Source organism: Chanodichthys erythropterus, chromosome 12, assembly GCF_024489055.1.
Source record: "Chanodichthys erythropterus isolate Z2021 chromosome 12, ASM2448905v1, whole genome shotgun sequence".
Lineage (NCBI taxonomy): Eukaryota > Metazoa > Chordata > Actinopteri > Cypriniformes > Xenocyprididae > Chanodichthys > Chanodichthys erythropterus.
Window position 1 is genome coordinate 57,394,286 of NC_090232.1, and position 22,396 is coordinate 57,416,681.

The 22,396-nt window shown below is 36.8% G+C and overlaps 1 protein-coding gene across 7 annotated transcripts in view; it reads left to right on the plus strand.

Annotated features, from left to right (window-relative positions):
• The window catches only part of LOC137032195 (MSL complex subunit 3-like), a 435,464-nt gene that overhangs the window by 155,350 nt on the left and 257,718 nt on the right, over nt 1–22,396 (plus strand). For 5 of the 7 annotated variants that reach the window (XR_010896663.1, XM_067403838.1, XM_067403837.1 and 2 more), the window contains 2 exons: nt 9,102–9,201; nt 9,309–9,393. Coding sequence is in view for 6 of the 7 variants with exons in the window: in XM_067403838.1 (XP_067259939.1) it covers nt 9,102–9,201; nt 9,309–9,393 (185 nt within the window). In the remaining variant the exon portion in view is untranslated. Of the gene's footprint in view, nt 1–1,351; nt 1,410–7,782; nt 8,602–9,101; nt 9,202–9,308; nt 9,394–22,396 lie in introns of those variants that run through there. The other 2 variants (XM_067403842.1, XM_067403843.1) reach the window with 2 other exon arrangements.

Sequence of the window (22,396 nt, forward strand, 5' to 3'; positions counted from 1 at the left end):
ATTTCAAGCTAAAAGCCTATATGAAATGCCATAGAGGTAACATAACTGTTCAGACACTTTGCATCACACAAATGCATTATATTTTAAAGAATATAATAGAATACCATTATTTTAAATTGTAATAATATTTCACAGTATTGCTGTTTTTTCTGTATGTTTGATTTACACCATGATGAGCTTGAGAGACATGATCAACAGAGGGTTTTTTCACAGCTACCTGTCTGAAAGAGCTCATTATTTATGCAGGTCATTTAGAGCTATTTATGTGATTCTTTTGTCTTCTCTGGTGAGAATCACCCATTATTCATGATTATTCATGCCTCCACGCATACTGTGTTTCTTGATGTTCTCTCTATTGTTTTATATGAACAAGCAGGCAGCATAATTTTTACCTAATTTTGAAGCAAAAACTCTAGTCTACAACTTCAAATACCCAGAAGTCTTGTGAACAAAGATTTAATATATATTTTTTGGCTTTATTTCAGTGACTTAAGTTTTTAGTTTTTTCAATAACCATGCATAAACATTATTCCTTCAAAAACACAAACATGTACATACATGTTCCTCACATATTATTGTAGCCTAGTTTGTGCTAAATACAGTGTAATGACACTTTTTCCATTAATATGTTTATGAAAAACTGAAAAAAGCACAAATGTCAGGGCATGTCAAAACTTCTCCAGGGTCCCAAAAATCCTCAGACCCCTGAGGGTTAACACACCTGCTCCCCATTCACACCTGAGACCTTGTAACACTAATGCGTCACATGACACCAGGGAGAGAAAATGGTTAATGGGGCCCAATTTGGACATTTTCACGTAGGGGTGTGTACTCCCTTTTGTGGCCAGCGGTTTAGACATTAATGGCTGTCTGTTGAATTATTTTTAGGGGACAGAAAATTTACACTGTTATACAAGCTGTACACTCTCTACTTTACATTGTAGCAAAGTGTCATTTCTTCAGTGTTGTCACGATTTACAAAAATGTGAGGGGTGTACTATATATGTATATATATATATAGTACAGTCCAAAAGTTTGGAACCACTAAGATTTTTAATGTTTTTAAAAGAAGTTTCGTTTGCTCACCAAGGCTACATTTATTTAATTAAAAATACAGTAAAAAACAGTAATATTGTGAAATATTATTACAATTTAAAATAATTGTGTACTATTTAAATATATTTGACAAAGTAATTTATTCCTGTGATGCAAAGCTGAATTTTCAGCATCGTTACTCCAGTCTTCAGTGTCACATGATCCTTCAGAAATCATTCTGATATGCTGATTTGCTGCTCAAGAAACATTTATGATTATTTTCAATGTTGAAAACAGTTGTGTACTTTTTTTTCAGGATTCCTTGATGAATAGAAAGTTCAAAAGAACAGCATTTATCTGAAATACAAAGCTTCTGTAGCATTATACACTACCATTCAAAAGTTTGGGGTCAGTAAGAATTTTTTTTTTTTTTTTTTTTTTTAAGAAATTAAAGAAATTAATACTTTTATTCAGCAAGGATGCATTAAATCAATCAAAAGTGGCAGTAAAGACATTTATAATGTTACAAAATATTAGATTTCAGATAAACACTGTTCTTTTGAACTTTCTATTCATCAAATAATCCTGAAAAAAAATATTGTACACAAATATTTTGTACAATTGTACACATTAAATGTTTCTTGAGCAGCAGATCAGCATATTAGAATGATTTCTGAAGGATCATGTGACTGAAAACTGGAGTAATGATGCTGAAAATTCAGCTTTGCCGTCACAGGAATAAATTACTTTGTGAAATATATTCAAATAGAAAACAGTTATTTTAAATTGTAATAATATTTCACAATATTACTGTTTTTACTGTATTTTTAATTAAATAAATGTAGCCTTGGTGAGCAGACGAAACTTCTTTTAAAAACATTAAAAATCTTAGTGGTGCCAAACTTTTCGACTGTACTGTATATATATATATATATATATATATATATATATATATATATATATATATATATATATATATATATATATATATATATATATATATATATATATATATAAATAATACGACAAATATGATAAATGGGTTTATAACAAATTATATGAAAACAACCCTGTTTTAAATTAAATATTAATTTAAACTGGAACGTGCAGAGTTCCTCAGGGGCAGGGGCTCAAATGTAAAAAAGGGGCAATGTAAAAAATAAATAAATAAATAAATAATATAATATATATATATATATATATATATGTATGTGTGTCAAAAGTTTGGATATATTACTTTTTATTTTTTTTTTTTTTTAAGTCTCATCAAGCCTGCATTCATTCGATCAAAAATACATAAAAAACTGTAATATTATTACAAAATTAGTTAAAATTAGGGCTGGGGTATATATCACATGTGATTGTCACGCGCATTTTGTCAGTAAAGCCAGTTCCCTGGTTACCGCTAAATCGCCATCACCTTCTTTCAAATGGAGCACCATTTAATAGACAGAGCCATAGTTCACTGACAAGCTACGCAATATCGCATTCATTATCGAAGGCGATTCATCTGCAATAATGAACGTGATATTGCGTAGCTTGTCAGTGATCTAAAATTCTGTCTATTAAATGGCGCTCCATTTGAAAGCGGTTGATGGCGATTTTGCGGTAATCAGGGAACCGGCTTTACTGATGAAATGCGCGTGACAATCGCATGCGATATATCGCCCAGCCCTAGAGTGTAGCCATTTTCATTCTAGCTTGTTAATAAACAATAATTATATCAGCATAAAAACATAATTGCAGTTCTTAGTACAGTTGAATCAGGATGCATCTGAGCTCAATTTTGAGTGTCATGGCAAATGCTGTGAATACTTATGTACATGTGTTTTGTTTTTATTTTTTTATTTTTTATTTTTTTTATTTATAAATTTGCAAAGATTTCAAACAAACTTATTTCACATTGTCATTATGGGGTATTGTTTGTAGAATTTTGAGGAAAATAATGAATTGAATCCCTTTTGGAATAAGGCTGTAACATAAAATGTCAAAAAAGTGAACCACTGTGAATACTTTCCAGATGCACTGTAATTTGTTGAGTTACAGATTGCAGTCAACAAAGCAATAGCAACATTAGCAAATTGTTTTTGTGTTGAGAAAGGAGAACTTAGAAGAGCTTCACAAGCCTCAAACACCAATGAAAAAGTCTCACCCTCACATGTGCCGTGCGGCGTTATTGGCTAGAGCGACACTCACTGGCCAAAGGTTGCAGCCCAGAAATGTCCCAAGTACAGAAATTCAGGGCTATGGAGGACCAAACCTGCAGAAATTATAAATAAATAAATATATATAAATAAATACATACAAGTAATAATAGAAAAATAATAGTAATTAATGACTTGATAAAACAAATATAATTCATTTTAAATGAAATTTAATCCTGAATTTGTTTTTGTATAATTGTGTATATATGGTAGCTCAGTTCCTGCTCAAAATGCCTGTCTAAAAGGGGTATTAAAAGACATGTTAAAAAAAATAAAATAAAATAAAAAAATCACCTGAAATTGCGCACAAGACAGTTATTTGAAATGTAGCCGTACAGCAGGCACACTCAATGGAAGTGGCACAGTCACAACATGCATTCGGTGCCTTTTCCAGGTGCATCGAGATGAAAAATTCTCAACTCATATCTCATCTCCATAAATATATCTAGTAGTAAAGCTAATGTAAGGGCCAGAAATCAATTTACCCTTTGCTGAAACTTCCTACTCCTCTTGGAGAGCGCAGTTCATGGTTGCATAGCAACGACAGATGCCACGGGAGCGCAAGTGTTTTGGAAAGAAGGAGAAAGCGGTGCAGCCGTGCTTTCTATGTGTTTTTAGACGCGATATGTGAACGGCCCCTAATTCTAAAGCAAGTTCTGAGCATATAGAAGCACCCCACAAAGTATACAAACATAAACTATGAATGTGGGGCTCGCAGTCTTTCTGGATTTTTGGGTTTTAAACAGTAGTTGGCAGAAAAGTTACTATAAATAGCTTGTTACTAGGGGTGTGACAAGATCTCGTGTCATGAGATCTAGCGAGACTGAAATGTGACGAGATTTCTCGTCGAGGTGAAAAGTAGTCTCGTGATATTGCCATGACAGAGCGTTAGGATGATTAGAAAATAATATGCCACCGCTACGTTTACATTGCGCCTCCACTGTCGTTTTGCTTTGTATTTAAATAAAAACATTAAATTCAGTTGGATAATGGGCGCCGCCCCTCCGTATTTACAGAGTTACGCGCGATTGCTCAAAGTGAAAGTAAAAACGCGGGTGCATTCAAACGGGATTTCAATACCCTGCACTTTGAAAGCGGCTTCCTGATGCATGCAAATATCTCTCAATATGAAAGCTATTTTAGGCTGGGCAGTGTAGTTGTAACCATCTCTTAGCACTGTATCAGAGAAAAATCTGGTCTTATTTGCACTTTAAATATTGAGAGTGCAATTATGGTTGCACTTATTGTAAAGTGTTACCATAAAAATGAATAACACTTTTCCTCTTAATCGTATTAAGCACAAACAATAAGGTTTCATTTGTTAACATTAGTTAATGCACTGTGAACTATCATGAACTAACAATGAATTAATGAATTTTTATTAACTAACATAAACAAAGATGAATAAATACTGTAGCACATATATTGCTCATTGTTAGTTGATGTTGGTTAATTAATGTTAATAAATGAGACCTTATTGTAAAGTGTTACCATTTTTATTTATACTGTTTTTATTTCTATGATGAGTTTGTGGAAAGGAGTTCAGTTAGGAGGTCAAAAGTTGTAGAAGCTCATAAATCCTGTACAGTGAAGTCTGAAGAGAATGAAATCATATAGAAGAGAAATCAGTCAGTTGAGTTAGTGGCAAAACCTTTTACAGTGAGTATTGTTGTCTTTTGATTGGATCTTTGGTGAATGAACATAAACAAATGTTCAGCAATATCAGACAAGATGTTGGGACAACTACCAGACACCTCTTCCAGAGCAGTAAGGGGGACCTTCTGCACCCACAAAAACCAAGGAGAGGACTTCTCATTGGATGACACATTGGGTGCTTCTCAATATCCCTCCTCTTTTCCTCGCTCCTCCGTCCTCCATCCTATGACCCGGAAACCGATCGAGCTCAGCCATCTTGAAGGACATCTCAATTCTCTAATTGCACTGCGAGGAGGCGAGGAACGAGGAGTCTGGAAGCTTCCCGAGGAGTCATCAGCGAGGAGACACAGGTGCATCCTTTGCGGAAGTCTTTCTCATTGAGAAACATGACGCATACATAAATTCTCCTCCCCCTTCATATCTGTCACAATAATTTAAATGTATGGTTTAATTTTGCTGTTTAAATAAACTTTACATCTCACATATTTCAACGGAGCATCTTGCTTTATTAATATTTATTATAATTTTTTTAAATAACCAAACTTTAACAACATATGAGTAGATCTCTCGAGTGCAGCTGATGATGCTTTGAAGCAGGGGTCTCAAACTCAACTTGGCGGGGGGCCGTTTCTGTGATTGACACCTCATAGGAGGGCCATATTAACATTCAAGCGCAAGAAAGCGCAACATTTCAGAAAATTTACTTTCGTTTGCATTATTTCTCATTTACATCAAATTTGCCTACTAAAATATCTTTATCCTCCTGAGACCCCCAAATGTTTTTTTTTTTTTTTTTTAAATTCAGTATTTTTTCACGTCATTATATTGTTTAGAGCATAAGAAAGAAATGAAAAAATAACATTTTTAAAAAAATTTTATTCATGTGTTATGCTATGTCCTCTGTAGTGGACACCAGGACTAAGTTGTTTAAAAAATAAAATGTCATGAAATGACATGTATAGGCAAAAACAATGGGATTTTTTTTTTAATCAATTTTTATCAACCAATCAATTTTTAGGCTTCAGGATTGTTTTTAACCAAACTTTGTATAAAGATGATTCTCAACTATGTTATGAAACCTATAATGGAATTAATTGATATACCATTTTACTTTATGCAATATGTGGGTAAAATAGCCATACATGGGTTTTCCCATTCAATACAATGTATCTATACACTGTATCTAATTTGCATATTAATGTGTTCTTGGAGCAACATGCAATGAAAAAAGAAGTGTAATAATGGGAGCAATAATTGGCAACATTTTCATAATAATATCTAATAATTAATAGGAATATTGATATATAATTTCTTTCCCTATTCACTTGTTGTGTCTCCTGAAATGCCTGATAAACATGATTTAAGTCCCGGTGTCCTCTACAGTGGACATGTATGAAATCAATGTTCTGTTTCATAACAGAAATTCATATTTTGATTTGAAACCCCATAACATTTTCCTGAGATGTTGATTTATAATAAACAATTTGAAAATAAATCCGATTTAGATAATCACAAAATATTATCATATTTCCATAAGAGTGCTAATTTTCATTTTTTTTGTCCTATTTAAAGACCAAGAAGTTGTTGTTGTCATGGGGAAACCTCTAAAAATCTGGTATCTCTGCAAAGCCCTGAATGTGCTCTTTACAGGACATCCAGACTTAAAACTGTGACATGTATGATGTCAGAGAAAACCACTAAAATATAATGTCCACTACAGAGGACACTTGTGGCGTGGAGGGGTCATAAATAAACAAAAAACTATCAACTTTATTTTGCCAAAAAATAAAAATCTCTCATTGTTACATACATTATTAGTTTTTAATATTTAGTGGAAGTATTTTCCCTTACTTTGTTAGCTTAAATAACATAAAATTTTTCCACTGACCAACACTGTACTGAACAAATACAATCCCTGAATACATTTGTACACTCTTCTGTTTCTTGACAGACACCTGGTAGCGCATTTGTCCAAGATGCCGTTTGAGCATCGGTAACGTTTAATGGCTGTATCGGGCACGTTTCGGTGGTTTAAATCGACGCTTGTGACTTAGTCGAGTGCTTTTACTGTAATTTAGGCAAGCATGCTCATAATAGAAGCAACGCGGTTGAGAGCGCGGCTCATGGTTGCATAGCAACGACAGATGCAACTGGAGCGAAAGCGCATTGGAAAGCAGCCGCTTGTGTGACGTGGTATGTGAATGCCCCCATAGAACGGCGACTTTTTCTTTGCATATCAAACCGATAGCAACTAGAGAATAATAATAATAATTTAGCGGGCTGGATTGTGTTTTATTTTTTAGATCATTTGCGGGCCGGGTAGAGGGGGAGGGCGGGCCGTAAATGGCCGGCGGGCCGGCAGTTTGAGACCACTGCTTTGAAGAGACACTAAAGGGAGCGAGGATATCATTTCACTTGATTCAATTCCTCTGTCTTCGCATCTTTTCCTTGCATCCTTCTCTTGCATCCTGAATGCGTGGAGCTAAGACTCGAGGAAAGGAAATGAGGATGCACAAATAAGAATTGAGAAGCACCCCTTGACTCTAACCACCAAACTCATTCCTAAGGTTTAGGCAAGGACTGCCATAAAAATTCCTTCAGGACCCCCTGGATGGAGCAGCAATGACTGAAATAAAGAGACGCCACAGAGATCTATCTAAATCCATTCATACCTATGTTTGGAGGCCTTAATTTGATCTAAACTGAAGACCTGTTCACAGATAAACAAATGCATGGATGATGATTTAAACATGTCATAGTGTGTTTGGTGTCTATCTGTTCCCTACAATGCCTTTAATAATTTGAAAGAGGTTTGGTAAAGAAATAATGCATGGGTAAAATGTCAAAGACACTATTATAACACTGTACTTTATGCTATGCAAATTAGTTCCACACTAGGGTGGGCAACACCGGGTCTGCTTCAGATAACAGTGGCCAATCACACTACAGGATCGGCAAGGCACCACATTTCAATCTCCTCATCATCAGAAAGGGATAAATATGTCCCCCAGGTAGACACACCCTTGTTCTGCGTTTCCTGCTACCGGACTGATCACCCGACTGTGTGGAACGTAAATATAAACTTACCAAACCTCTTTCTAAGAGACCTTGGCATTAGTTTATACATGCAGTATATGTTTTTCTAACCTGTTTAGATAACAGTTACTTGAGGTCAGATGTTTACAAATAATAGGGATATTATTTGTTGAATGATAAATAAGCAATTATTTATCACCATTTTACCAGAGCCATTAGGTGGCTTCCATAAGAAGCATTCCCATAAGATTCTCTTCCATCCTACATTGTTCAACAGCATTGCATTTATCCATTCTGTGTTCACTTCACTTATTGTTTCTTTGATTTAATTTAGTATTCTTCTTTAATTATTATTTGACTATCTTTTAGAAGTGCATATTCATTATTTTGTTATTAATCGTTGTGGTATTTACTCATGCATGTCTATTGTTAATAAATTTCATTGATTTTATTATAACTGTGTCTTCCTTGTGTTGATGATCAAAGACTCTACTAGTTGACCAGACTCTTACAAATCCTTAAGATAAATCAGTTGACCGCTTACTCCATTTTATATTAATTCTGATTATTGAACAGCTCTTTTGGAGTGTTCTTAAATTGTTAAGATAGTATTCTTAACTGGTGCCCCGTATTACAAAAGGGGGAAGGGGTCATCTGATACACTCATAACCACACCTTAAGTGACACGTGATCAAAAATCACTACGTCACTGGTGAATGGAGTAAAAATCACTACACATTGTATCAAAATGATGTATCGTTTTATGCTGACCAAAATGTTGCAATGGTAATCGTGCTCCTACAAAAGAAACCACAGTTTCAGACATTTGACAGAGGGGAGTCAGAATCCCCACTAAACATAACAATACAACAGCACTGCAAACTCCTAAAGTATCTGCTGTCTGTTAAGTAAAATATTAGGTTTTGCTGTGTTGTCAAAATTGGTATTGAGAATTTCTCTGGTACTGACCATTACATTTTAATGTTGTCATCAGCAAAAATGCACTGATTCTTTGTACAGTTTTAAACATTTTCTTTGTTTATGTTTGCACTGTTAGAGATGTAGGATCTGTACTTAAAACAATCTGGTGCAATACTGCTTGTATACCTATAACCTAATTTACAGAATTAGCTCATTAAATTGGCTCACCTTTTATATGATTGTCTTGAGGTTCTGAGCTGGAGACTGACACCAGATAACTACCCTCAGAGCGACCAGCTTCCACCTCCCTCTTACCTCTATGGCTCTCAGCACCTGCTTCGGCTATTTGGTGAATATTAGCTTCTTGCTTATGTTCAAAAGTGTTCTCATAAATTGAAGTTATTATCTTAATCTTTAACTGTGTATTATTTATTTATTTTTGCCTTTTTGTTTTAGTGAAACTTCCAGAAATCCTGAGGAAGATGCACATACCAGAAAAGAACCTGAGGGCACTAGTGAAACACTTTGAGCTTTTCCTCAGGTGCAGATTTATTTTAGCATTGCATGCACATGATTAACTTCTTTTAGCATTGATTGTACATAAATACTTTATGTAAGGAAAATGTGTATGAGGTAATTCTAAATAATTGTTTTATAGTTTCAAGGTGTTCTTGCTGATCATTTGATAGAGAACACACAGGCGAGATAAAACAAATATTGATTATATTTCTAATACAAGTTATATTTCAGCACATGTCCTATCTACTAAAATGTAAAAAATCAAAGACATGAAATATGATTCTCAATGAAATCCCAAAACGTTATAGGACTAGGAGTACATTCCAACTATCAGAGTAACAGGGAAATTATAAGTGTTGCTCCATTCGTAAAGTTTGGGTTGTCACTGTATAATTTAGTGAGAACACTCCTTGACACTCATAAATCATTTAGACTTCAGACATAACAGTGTAACCTGAAAAAAAGAGTCACTGAAAAATACCCACTGCTAATGCACAGACAAGCAATGTAGAATGCTGTTTGACCAGATTAGAGGACCAGAACTTACTTTTAATGAAAACCCTTATAATTATTGTTCCCTTTCTGTCATTCACTACAATGTGTCTCGCAACGACACAATGGGGATTGTCCTTGAGAGACCCAATCACCTCTGAGTATATCAGAAAAGGCCAAAGAAATGCGAATGAAGTTGGTGGGCAGAATTTGCATGCAAGGCCACGCCCGTACATACAGGTATTTAAGGCCAGCCATGTGCAAATGCAATTCACTTCTGTTTTTCGGACCCTACGCATTTATGAGAAGTTTTCCCTTCACCTCAGTCACTGGATATACAGCACATTCAGCGATCTCTCACTGAGCATGGATAAGTGTGAAACGGTTCCCTGGGTGCTTTAGTGGTTTTTACAAGAGAGCATTTCGCTCTAAAAGAGCGAATTTCTCTAAAAGAGCTTACACGGCGGTCTGTGTCTTTTTCAAAATGTCATTCCGTTCATGTTCTTCTGAGTGAGATCAACTTTTCGTTCGGGGGTCCAGCAGATGATGAGGTTTCTCTCGCAGCATCGGGGGGTGGCTTACGCCTTCAGACGCTGAAGCTTCAACTGGGCCCCCACGTTCGGGTTTCGTGGCCCAGTCTGAGGCTGACGCTAAGTTGGTGGCCATGAGCATTGGGTTGGAGTTGGGTTGGTTCCATCGCTTTCACCAAAGTATTCACGATTGGATGATTGGTTTCTGGGGTCTGGATCGCCACATGTGGCTAAACCTTGCTGAGATGAAGGACGCCGAAAGGGTTCGCTTTCTCGATGACCCAGTCTCTTAAGGTGGCCTCTTCAGTGAGACTGTCAAAGAATTTGCTATGTTGGGAGTCACGTGATGCGGACGAGGTAGTTAGATGTTACCAGGAGAGCTCTCTAGAAATTGTTTAATATCTTTTGAAACAAACACTGAAACGTTGCCCAATAGTGATTAAAGTCCGCCTGGTAATTGTGAGCAACCGGGAATAATGGAGCATCGACCGAAACCAAGCAAAGATAAGCATAGAACTGCTGAAACTGAGAGAAAGTCTCAGTGCAAAATGGCACCAAGGGTAACGTCTCTAAGGGGGAAAGTTTAGCGGAGGTTATGGCCACCGTGCTGAAAGAGTTTCGCGAGATCATTGGGAGTGTTAAGCAGGAGCTGATCTCTCAAATGTCAGACCTCTAATCTCTGCAGCTGAACCAAGGATCAGCGATGTGGAAGATACAGTTTAGGGAAATGAGCAGTCCCCCAGTCTCCTCAAAAAAGACAACGAGGTTCTCAGAAATAAGCTGGAATATATAGAAAATTACAACAGACAAAATAACATCTGCCTGATTGGATTGAGTGAAGGAGTTGAAGGTCAAGACATGGTCGAATTCTTTAAGAAATGGCTGCCGAGCATTTTGGGAGAAGAGAACTTTGGCGCCCCACTTGACATTGAGCATGCCCACGGCATTCCGGCGGCACGAATCTCGGAGAGGGCCCCATGGCCCTTCCTAATTCGACTTCTGAAATTCCTGGACTGCAAAAGTATCCTACGTATCGCCCAAGATAAAGCTCCAATTTCTGTTGATGGGAAGAGAGTAAGTTTCTTTCCGGATTTCTCATCAGATGTGATTAGCCGGAGAAGAGGAATGATCCCAGTGCTCAAGGCTTTAAAGGAGAAGAATGTCAATTGTCACCTCGTTTATCACGCTCGTATCCGAATTCTTACGGAGGATTGTGGAACACGGTTCTGTCATACGGCTGACGAAGCATTCAAGATTCTGTCGGAACATTACTGAGAAGTTTGCTGGACGTGACTGAGTCCGGGGCGCTCCAGGACGGACAGATAAGGGCTCTTATCCCAGGTTGATTTGACTCGGCGATTAATTGTTAGAACTGGTCGGTGAGTGACTTGTCTGTCTGATGCTTTGAGAACCTAACCTGATCATCTTTGGTCGCTCCGGATTTTATTTGAATTGGTAGTTTGGTTTATTTTCCCCACCTCATTTAAGGAGTTGCAGCTTGTGTCCGCATTATTATTATTATTATTATTATTATTATTATTATTATTATTATTATTATCTTTTCTCTCTTTGCTTCAATTTCTTGGTGAGGGACTCCATCAGATTGCGGACTTCTCTGATGGGCGGACTATTGGTTTTGGATTTGAGTTTAATTGTTTGGGGCATTATTCTTCTAAATTACTGTTGCATCAGTGTGTTTTTATGTATAAAGAGAGCTCATGGTTAGCACTTAATTTGTCCTTTGGAAAGAAGCGCGAGCTAATCATTTCTTAACTGATTTTTTTTTTTCTCCGCTGCTGTATAGTTCTGGCTCAGCAGCTATGTTAGAATTTCTGTGTTTATATGTTTTCTTTTATTTTGATTATTTGGTTCTCTGAGATATACATGTTAACATTTCAAATCAGTTGTTATGAGGGCATTTTATACGGTGTTTTGAATATCATAGATAATACTACATGATAAAGCCTTTGAAACTTGTGACATTTAATACAAAGGGCCTACATAGTCCAGTTAAAAGAATAAGAGTATATGTACCTTAACACTCTGAGGTCTGAGGGTATCGCCGTTTTTTTTCTTACCATTGTGAAAGAGACTCAAAATACTGTTGCACATACAATTAAGAGTTATACACCATTTTAATCTGTGGAATATCTTCTTTTATTTGTGTACACTCAGAGTAAAAACAAAATTTTGTGCTTTTTGTAAAAAAAAGAAAACCATCATGATCTCTCGTCTCCCTCTGAAGGAAGTCCAATCTGATAGTTCTCAGAAAATGAACTGAAACTTAGTGAATACTAATCACAAAAAAATTAGACTTGTGTCTAAAAAAACATTGAAATGTCAGGTCAAATCGAAAACAAACATTCTGTGTTTATGTAATCTGTATGAAAAGAGAGCCATGTCAGAAATCTGTGATTCAGCTCATTATCCGCTAATGCGGCCACGCCCACGGAGCCAGCGCTATTCAGACGCAAATTCTCAATACATGTCAATTACAATACATGCATTCATCGTCTCAATCGTGTATTTATTGTCTTGAAAAGTGTTTTGAATAGCCATAGTTAGAGATCTCTGGCCTCTGTTAGTTCAGTTATTTCCTGGATTGCCTATTATTCTTTAGCATTGACATTTGTGGACTAAAAGTGCACAGAGCGCCCTCCGGCTGCAAGTATGAATCGTAAACACAGTATCCAGCGTTCACAGTGATGACAATAAATAATGAATAAATACTCCTCTGTATAGAAAATTGACATAAACATGAGAATCCATCAATATTTCTCCAAATGCTTTTAAGCCTATATGAAATGCCATAGAGGTAATATAACTGTTCAGACACTTTGTATCATAGAAATGCATTATGTTTTAATAATAGAATACCTTTATTTTAAATTGTAATAATATTTCACAGTATTGCTGTTTTTTCTGTATGTTTGATTTACACCATGATGAGATTTGAATCATGATCACAGAGGGTTTTTTCACAGCCTACCTGACTGAAAGGCCTCATTATTATGCAAGTCATTTCAGGTCATTATTATGTGATTCTTTTGTCTTCTCAGGTGAGAATCACCCATTATACATGAGGATTCATGCCTCCACGCATACTGTGTTTCTTGACCAAAGATGTTTTAGAAAATTTAAATCCCTCTATTGTTTTATATGAACAAGCAGGCAGCATAATTTTTACCTCATTTTGAAGCAAAAACTCTAGTCTACAACCTCAAAACCCAGAAGTCTTGTGAACAAAGTTTTAATATATATATTTTGGCTTTATTTCAGTGACTTAAGTTTTTTGTTTTTTAATAACCATGCATAATTCCTTCAAAAACACAAACATGTACATACATGTTCCTCACATATTATGGTAGCCTAGTTTGTGCTGAATACAGTGTAATGACACTTTTTTCCATGAATATGTTTATGAACAACTGAAAAAAGCACAAATGTCAGGGCATGTCAAAACTTCTCCAGGGGCCCAAAAATCCTCAGACCCCTGAGGGCTAAGAAATCAGGGGCAGAAATAGTTACCTTAAGAAAGACTTATCTTAGGGGTCAATGTATTGCATATATTAAGGGGTTAACAAAAAGAAAGAATTCCAAATGGAATGAGCTTGAATCTGAAATCTCAGCACTTGAAAAAATATACCATAAAGATCAGAATAAGGTTGTTTATCGGGAATTGTTCAGTAAAAAAATGGAATATAATAAATTGAACACTTACCAGGCAGAGAGAGCTATTATTAGTTCTATTCAGCGTTATTATGAGCTTGGCGAGAAAGCGCACAAAGTTTTGGCCTGGCAATTAAAACAAGATGAACAGAAACTAACGATAAACGCAATAGATACTGGAAATGCGGAAACATACAATCCTGTAGAGATTTAATGATGCATTTATATAGAGTTATATACTTCTCACGCAAGTATAGATCATTCTCAGATGGATTCTTTCCTATCCTCAGTTCACTTACCATGTCTTTCAGAAGAAGAAAGGCTTAGTTTGGATCAACCTTTCTCTGCCTCTGAGTTGATAGAAGCTATTTGTCTACTGCCTAATAATAAATCTCCGGGTGAGGATGGCTTCCCATCTGAGTTCTATAAAAATTTAAAGATTTGCTGGTGCCCTATTTGATGGAAGTGCTTGAACAGTCAAGGACGGACAAATGTTTTCTAGACTCTCCAATGCAATAATTTCTGTATTATTATATAAGAAAGTTAAAGATCCGCTGAAATGCGCCTCCTATAGGCCAATTTCACTTCTTAATGTGAATTATAAATTAGTTACAAAAATGATAGACAAGAGATTAGAAACTTGTCTTCTACTGTTGATCAACCCAGATCAAACTGGTTTTGTAATTGAAAGACTATCAGCAAATAATCTGAGGAGATTTTTCAGTGTCATCCATATTGCTAAAGAAAAGCGTATAGAGGGAGTAGATGTTTCTCTTGATGCCGAAAAGGCTTTTGATTGAGTAGAGTGGTCATATCTTTTTGAAGTGCTGAAAAAATCTGGATTTGGAGATGCATATATTGACTTAATTCAGTCACCTTATAAATCTCCCAAAGCAAAAACTGTTACTAATGGAATAATTTCGGCTGCATTCCCCTTATACAGAGGATGTAGTAGACAAGGTTGTCCCCTAAGCCCAGCTCTCTTTGCGCTGACTATTGAACCTTTAGCCTGGATATAAAGTTAATATCGACAAGTGTCATTTTGCCATTATCAGGCTGTACTATACTGCACTATTTTTTTTCCTTCAAATGCTCACCTACTGGTATTAAATATTTGGGTATACAGGTGGATGGTAATTTAAAGAATCTTTATAAACTTAATTTGGCTAGTCTTTTAGAGAAGGTGGGTAGAGATTTATTGCTTTGTAGAATAAATGCAGTCAAAATGAATGTTCTGCCCAAACCTTTATACATGTTTCAATCTCTTTCTATATTAATCCCTAATTCTTTTTTCACTTTTTTTAGTGGGTTAATAAGATAATTTATTTGGCATCATAAAACCCCTAGGGTCAGTCTGGATAAACTGGCTTTGGATTATAATCAAGGAGGATTGAGACTTCCCAATTTTAAGATGTATTATTGGGCAGCCCAATCCAGGTATCTTTGAATCTCTCATTGTTGCATTTGTTGTAGGCACGCAAGCAATTGCCAACATTTGCACCGCTTTTTCTTGTGACACAGTAAAGTAGTAGTGGCGTTTAGTATAGGGATCCCCATTCTGTTAAAGATGGCGCCAGATAGTGTGTTGGCCTGCCTTCGCTCTGCGTTTAGGATGTCTGCACTTTATTTGTTTGTTTTACTTTTATGTTTGATAAATCATTTGGATTGTTCACAGTTGGTCTATGACTGTCTAACGTTGTTAAGCCTTCGACCTGCGGCCTTTGAGATGTGTAACCGAGATCTAAATATGAAAGTGTTTACTAGACAGTCATGCACATTCCAGCCGCCAATAATAGCCTGTCATGAAACTGGCTGTATGTACTGGAAGAAAAGACGCCGCAGGAAATGAGGCACGCGAGCTGGAGTTTTGGTAAAGCTTAAAAAATTGAGGATCCTAAACAGCGGAGTAAGACGATCGGAGGAGTTGCGGCCTTCCTATCTGATACATGCTTTCCCCGATACATCAACACTATTGCCTTGGACTACATGGAGGGGAATAAGACATGGAGGTGTGGTGCACTCACATTTGTGCCCTGTGAGACGAGCCAGGTCAACAAAGCTAAGTGCTGGTGGTTCTTCTATTCGGTTTACCGATTTGACCACTGTGCATATGGCTTTGATTAATGCACGCTCAGTTGTCAACAAAACATTTATCCTGAATGATTTTTATGTAACACAGGGGCTGGACTGTCTTTTTAGTACTGAAACTTGGTTAAATGATGCTGATACGAGCCCTTTTGCTGAGCTTCTACCAACGGGATGTTGCTACTTAAGTACTTCGAGGAGTAATCGTTGGGGTAGAGGCTTGGCTGCTATTTTTAATAACATGACACAGTGCAGGTTACAACCTGTTGACTGTTTCAAGAGCTTTGAAGCTCAATTAATGAAGAGTGACTTGCCCTCGCCAGTGATGTGTGCCTTGATATATAGGCCTCCTGGCTATAATAAGAACTTTCTTAATGAATTTGAGTTTTTAACTGTGATCGTTCCATCTGCAGACAGAATCTTGATTATGGGTGATTTTAATAATGTCTGTTGTCCTGGTTCACCCATGACCAAAGAATTTTTGAACCTAGCTGATTATTTTAATTTACTTCAATGTGTCTCTGGTCCCACACATGATCGTGGGCATACACTTGATTTGTTTTTTTCATCTGGGATAACGATAGAAAATATTTGTGTAGAGGAAACTGCCATATCAGATCATATGCCTATTAGGTTTAATCTTACTTTTGCAAAAAAATGTACTCCGCTATCAGCCCCCTTCATGCTTGTCCTGGGTTATTACTACCTCCACACCTAGTGCTTTTTCAATTGCTTTTATTGAATCATCCTTGTCTACTGAGTCTACTATGTTGCACCCTAGAGGACCTGATGAATTGTTAAACTCTTTTAATCATGTCTGCTTAAAGATCTTGGATAATGTTGCGCCTTTTAAAATCAAATGTCAGAAAGTTAAAAAACAACCCTGGTTAAATGATGTCACTCGAATTATGAGATGGGTTTGTCGGCAGGCAGAACGCAGGTGGCTTAAAGATAAGTTGCAAGTATCTTATGATATTTTTAGAGAGTCTCTTTCTAACTATCAAGATGCTGTTAAAGCCGCTAGATCTTCATATTTTTCGTGAATTATATCACATAATTCAAATAATCCGAGGGTATTGTTTTCAACAATAGATAAAGTACTGAGTCCGTCTTTTTTTTTTTGTAGGGAATATTGTAACTGACAAAATAAATCAGTTACATTAAGTAATTTTGAATTGATTACATCAGTTCAGCTGAAAAATATAATATTGCATTTAAAGACGACGACCTCTCTTTATGACGTTCTTCCATCACCATTGTTTAAGGAGGTGGTAGACACTAGTTTTCCCAGTATTTTATCGATTATTAACAGCAGTTTATCTTTTGGCACTGTACCGTTGGAGTTTAAGCATGCTGTTATTGAACCTGTCTTAAAGAAAATGAATTTAGACTCACAGGATATAAAAGGATATAAAATTTTAGGCCTATCTCTAAACTGCCTTTTATAAACTAAATTTTAGAGAAAGTTGTCCACAACTTGTTCACTTCTTGACTGTAAACAATATAATGGATATTTTTCAATCGGGTTTTAGAACCAAACATAGTACAGAATCTGCTTTATTAAAGGTCACAAATGATATTTTGTTGGGTCTTGACTCCGGGAAAAGTGTGCAGCTTTCGATACCTTGGATCATGCGATTTTAATAGAACGCCTTAGAGATTATGTTTGGATTAAAGGTATAGCTCTTAAGTGGTTTTCTTCTTATCTTCATGACAGAACATGTTCTATTAAAATTGGAAATTATGTTTCTGCTTCTGCAACTATCTCTTGGGGTGTTCCTCAGGGATCAATTCTTGGCCTGACTTTGTTTTCATTATATATGTTGCCCTTGGGTTCAATTTTTAGGAAATACAACATTAATTATCATTTGTATGCGGATGATCTACAGCTGTATTTTCCTTTGGACTGTGATGGCTGTACATCTTTTGAACATTTTTATGAGTGTCTGACTGAGGTTAAGGGATGGTTAGCAAATATTTTTTTACTGAATGAGGATAAGACTGAGTTTATTATGTTTGGGAAAAAACAGCTTGGTAATGACCTGGTTGAACGATACGGATCTTTTTTCAATAATACATACGGTTATGTGAAAAATCTTGGAGTAATTTTCAATTCTGAATTTCGCTTTGATCGTCAAATTAATAGCGTTGTGAAAACATTGTTCTTTCAGTTGAGAAAATTGTCCAAACTGAAACGTATCATTTCAAATAAGAACTTGGAGACTGTTATGCATGCCTTTATTTCCACGCGGTTGGATTATTGCAATGCTCTTTATTTGGGCATAAGTGAATCCCTGGTTGCTCGTCTCCAATTTGTTCAAAATGCTGCAGCGAGAATTTTATCAAACACTAAAAAACGGGATCATATAACACCTGTACTGATATCCCTTCACTGGCTACCTGCAAAATATAGAATACAATACAAGGTGTTAATGTTTGTCTATAAGGCATTGCATGATCAGGCACCTGGGTATGTAAAAGACTTGATAATTCCCTACCAGTCTCAACGTCATCTGCGCTCCTCTGAGAGTATGCTTTTAACCGTCCCTCGGGCTCGATTGAGGCGTAGTGGAGACCACGCATTTTCTGTTGCGGCTCCTGCACTCTGGAATGTGTTCTCGTTTTCTATTAAATCCTCATCAAGCATAGACATTTTTAAAAAGAACTTGAAGACCTTTTTATTTCATCAAGCTTTTGGAGTTTGATTAGGCCAACTGTGAGTAATTGATTGAATGTTTTTCTTGGTGCTCTTTTTATGCTTGTATTAATTTTATAAATTATCCACTATTTATGGACAGCACTTTGGCCCATTTTTATGGTTTTATAAGTGCTTTACAAATAAAAATTTAGTTGAGTTGAGTTATGTTGTTACGACTTGCCTCATAGTGAACAACAGAAAGGGAATGTCTCAGTTACGTATGGTAACCCTCGTTCCCTGATGGAGAGAACGGAGACGTGTGTCCCTCAGGCCACACAGGTGTATTTGCACTTCATTTGCATTTCATTGGCCTTTTCTGATATACTCAGAGGTGATTAGGTCTTTCAAGGACAATTCCCATTCTGACATTACGACACACGTCTCCATTCCCTCCAGCAGGGAACGAGGGTTACCATTCGTAATCGAGATGTTTTATCATCGGCAAGACTGGTTAGTGATTATTACCTATATGCAAGGTCATGTTTGTTTACACTGAAATACAGCATGGGAGAGTGGCAAACATTTTTCCTGAAAAAAAAAAAAAAAAAAAAACTTGACCATCCACTGTTACTTGTCCTGGAAGAGATGATGAAGAGTGACTGCTGAACTGCAAGAAGAATTGTGTGAAATATCTAGTTACCTAATAAAATCTTTATCTGAAGTGTCAGTGCAAATATGGCTTTGGTTGATTCTGATTTAATTTAAGCGGTAACAGCCTACAATGTCATATCATTCTGATTTAATTTAAACATGGCATTGAAAATCAATCATTTGTCAGTGTTACTTCACATACACTCACTGGACACTTTATTAGGTACATCTGTTCAAATGTTTGTTTACACATACAGTCAAACCAAAAATTAAGTCAAGTCACCTTTATTTATATAGCGCTTTTTACAATGTAGATTGTTTCAAAGCAGCTTTACAGTGATAACAGGAAAATAATGCAACAAAGTTTGTTTTAGCTGTACAGCAGCTTTAGAAGAAAATAGTGTTGTTGTTGTCAGTGTTTATTAATTTCTGTTGTAAAAATGATTAGTAATTTAGTTAATTTATCTGTACAGCAGCTCTGAAGTAGAGGTCTGCGCAGGACTGATGGCTCTATTGCGCACGCTTCCGCTCCCGCCTAAAATTCACTGTGTTCTCCCGCTATCTGCATATAGTGATTTTCTTCCTGACCCAATGGGTCCCGCTAAAGATCGTTTCCAGAATCTCGCGTTTAAAGTTCCCTAAAGAAAGAGCGTGATTGGGGATAACAAATATATAATGTTGCACAAGATGTGTATTTGTTATTTGTCTATGATGCTGTAAACACCCTAAAAAATGTCAGAGAAAAAAAATGTCACAAAGAATAATAGGCTAAATGTCACATAGAAAAATAGGCTAAATTGAATAGCCTACAACATGTCCCTCAAAACTATAGGCTAAGCCTAAATTACATAAACGAAAAAAACTGTTGGCTTACTAGCTATACTGCAAAATGAAATTAACATCCACGCAAGAACAGAATGACGCTGACTGACGACCGTTTCAGAACATCTCTCCTTCAAAATCCGATCACAAAGGTTGAATGTTCTCTGAAGGTGCACTCGCGCAGACTCTAATGCAAAGAACATCTTGCCAGGTTTTTCAGGACAGGGAACTGGGGACTGTATGAACGCCACCACTGCAGAAAGTTTTGTTCACTTCAAGTTCAAGCACAGATGCGCTGATGTCAAAGCATCTCGGGAGCGACCGGGTTATTGTCAGACCTCCCATTCCCGCCTAAAGTACATTATAGTTACCGACAACAATACGCCTTTCATTCAAAATGTAATCCTGCGCAAGTCAAGTCACCTTTATATAGCACTTTTTACAATGCAGATTGTGTCAAAGCAGCTTTACATTGATAACTGGTACATAATTTGGCTGCACAGCAGCTCTTAAATAATGGTGTCAATGCAGGCAGATCAGAAGCACTGTTGAATAAATGTCAAGAATACTATTGAATATCAAATGTCAAGTGTCCCCAACTAAGCAAGCCAAAGGCGACAGCGGCAAGGAACCCAAACTCCATCAGGTGACATCAGGTGGCAAATAGGTGTTAAAATGGAGAAAAAAAACCTTGGGAGAAACCAGGTTTAGTCGGGGGGCCAGTTCTCCTCTGGCGAACAGTGCTTTGTTACTATCAGGTTGCTATCATAAGTCTGATAGGATCGCAACAATCAAAGTATTTCAGTTCAATCCAGTTGAGGATCGTATTCATCACGCCGGTATGGACGGTCTGTTGAGGAACTGTGCTACTGGCTGTCATGTCGATGAGGCCTTCACAATTGATGATCCAGTTGACTCGATCTCTGCTGATACTTCAGGGCTGCGTTGTGGTCGTGTCCAGTTGAGGATCGTATTCATCACGCCGGTATTGACGGTCTGTTGAGGAACTGTGGCACTGGCTGTCGTGTTGATGATGTTTTTACAATGGATGACCTAGTTCACTCGATCTCTGCTGATACTTCAGGGCTGCGTTGTGGTCGTGTCATGGCACCGGTCCTTGGTCTCAGCTGGATATGGCCCAGATCCGGTTGACTACGGTAAACCTCAGGATAAACAGGAAGACTAATATTAGCGTAGATGCCATTCTTTTTCTGATGTAACGAGTACATCTGGTGTTATAGGAAGTGTTCCCGGTTCCGGCTGACCTAATTTATGCAGCCTAATAATCCTTTAACGAAATTGAAAATATAAATTGATAATGTGTTATGTGTATGCCAGGTTAAAGAGATGTGTTTTTAGTCTAGATTTAAACTGACAGAGTGTGTCTGCATCCCGAACAATGCTAGGAAGATTGTTCCAGAGTTTAAGTGCCAAATAGGAGAAGGATCTACCACCTGCAGTTGATTTTGATATTCTAGGTATTATCTGCTGGCCTGAATTCTGAGATCGCAATAAACGTGAAGGACTATAATGTATTAAGAGCTCACTTAGGTACTGGGGAGCTAAACCATTTAGTGCTTTGTAAGTAATTAGCAAGATTTTAAAATCTATACGATGTTTAACAGGAAGCCAATGCAGTGACGACAGAACTGGGCTAATATGGTCATACTTCCTAGTTCTAGTAAGAACTCTAGCTGCTGCATTTTGTATGAGCTGTAGTTTATGTATCAAGCGGGAGGAACAACCACCCAGTAGAGCGTTACAGTAATCTAGCCTTGAGGTCATGAACGCATGAACTAACTGTTCTGCATTCTTCATTGAGAGCATATGTCGTAGTTTAAATATATTTTTAAGATGGAAGAATGCAGTTTTACAGATGCTAGTAACATGGCCTTCAAATGAAAGATTGGTATCAAAGACCACACCCAGGTTCCTAACTGACGACGAAGACTTAACCCTCAGGGGTCTGAGGATTTTTGGGGCCCTGGAGAAGTTTTGACATGCCCTGACATTTGTGCTTTTTTCAGTTGTTCATAAACATATTAATGGAAAAAGTGTCATTACACTGTATTCAGCACAAACTAGGCTACAATAATATGTGAGGAACATGTATGTACATGTTTGTGTTTTTGAAGGAA